Here is a 413-nt window from a genome sequence, read left to right as displayed (position 1 = left end):
AACACCAACACGCATTTGCCTGTTGGAACAATAAGCTCCATTCATTTCAGTCAAAGCCCTTGACCTCTCACTTTCATCACCAAACCTAACGAAACCGTAACCTTTGGACCGGCCGGTGTTGGAATCGATCACAACTTTAGCGCTCTTGACAGATGGATATCTCTCAACAAAGAGCTCTTGCAGTAAAGTGTCAGTCACATCCGGAGACAAATCTCCAACAAATATAGATAGCTCTGGACCATTCTCAACTGCTCTCTTCTCACCAGTGCTAAAAGATGCCCAGTTTAGACGGAAGAGCTGCTCGGAGTTTGGCATTACTGAACCGTTAAAGTTCTGAAGAACCTCTTCAGCTGCAGCTCGTGTAAGAAACTCAACAAAACCATACCCTTCTGATTGACATGTTAGCTTGTTAC

General features: G+C 44.6%; 1 protein-coding gene across 1 annotated transcript; it reads right to left on the bottom strand.

Annotated features, from left to right (window-relative positions):
- Positions 1-3: 3 nt before the first annotated feature.
- On the bottom strand, positions 4-408 carry LOC106322340 (polyadenylate-binding protein RBP47B-like; the record flags this gene model as incomplete). Its single annotated transcript, XM_013760403.1, has 1 exon — positions 4-408. A coding segment is annotated over one exon (405 nt), but the record flags the coding sequence as incomplete, so codon positions are not given.
- Between the last annotated feature and the right edge of the window lie 5 nt (positions 409-413).

Source organism: Brassica oleracea, unplaced genomic scaffold, assembly GCF_000695525.1.
Source record: "Brassica oleracea var. oleracea cultivar TO1000 unplaced genomic scaffold, BOL UnpScaffold16185, whole genome shotgun sequence".
Taxonomy (NCBI): Eukaryota; Viridiplantae; Streptophyta; class Magnoliopsida; order Brassicales; family Brassicaceae; genus Brassica; species Brassica oleracea.
The sequence above is the reverse complement of the archived record's forward strand: the minus strand, read 5'-3'. Positions and strand labels throughout refer to the sequence as shown.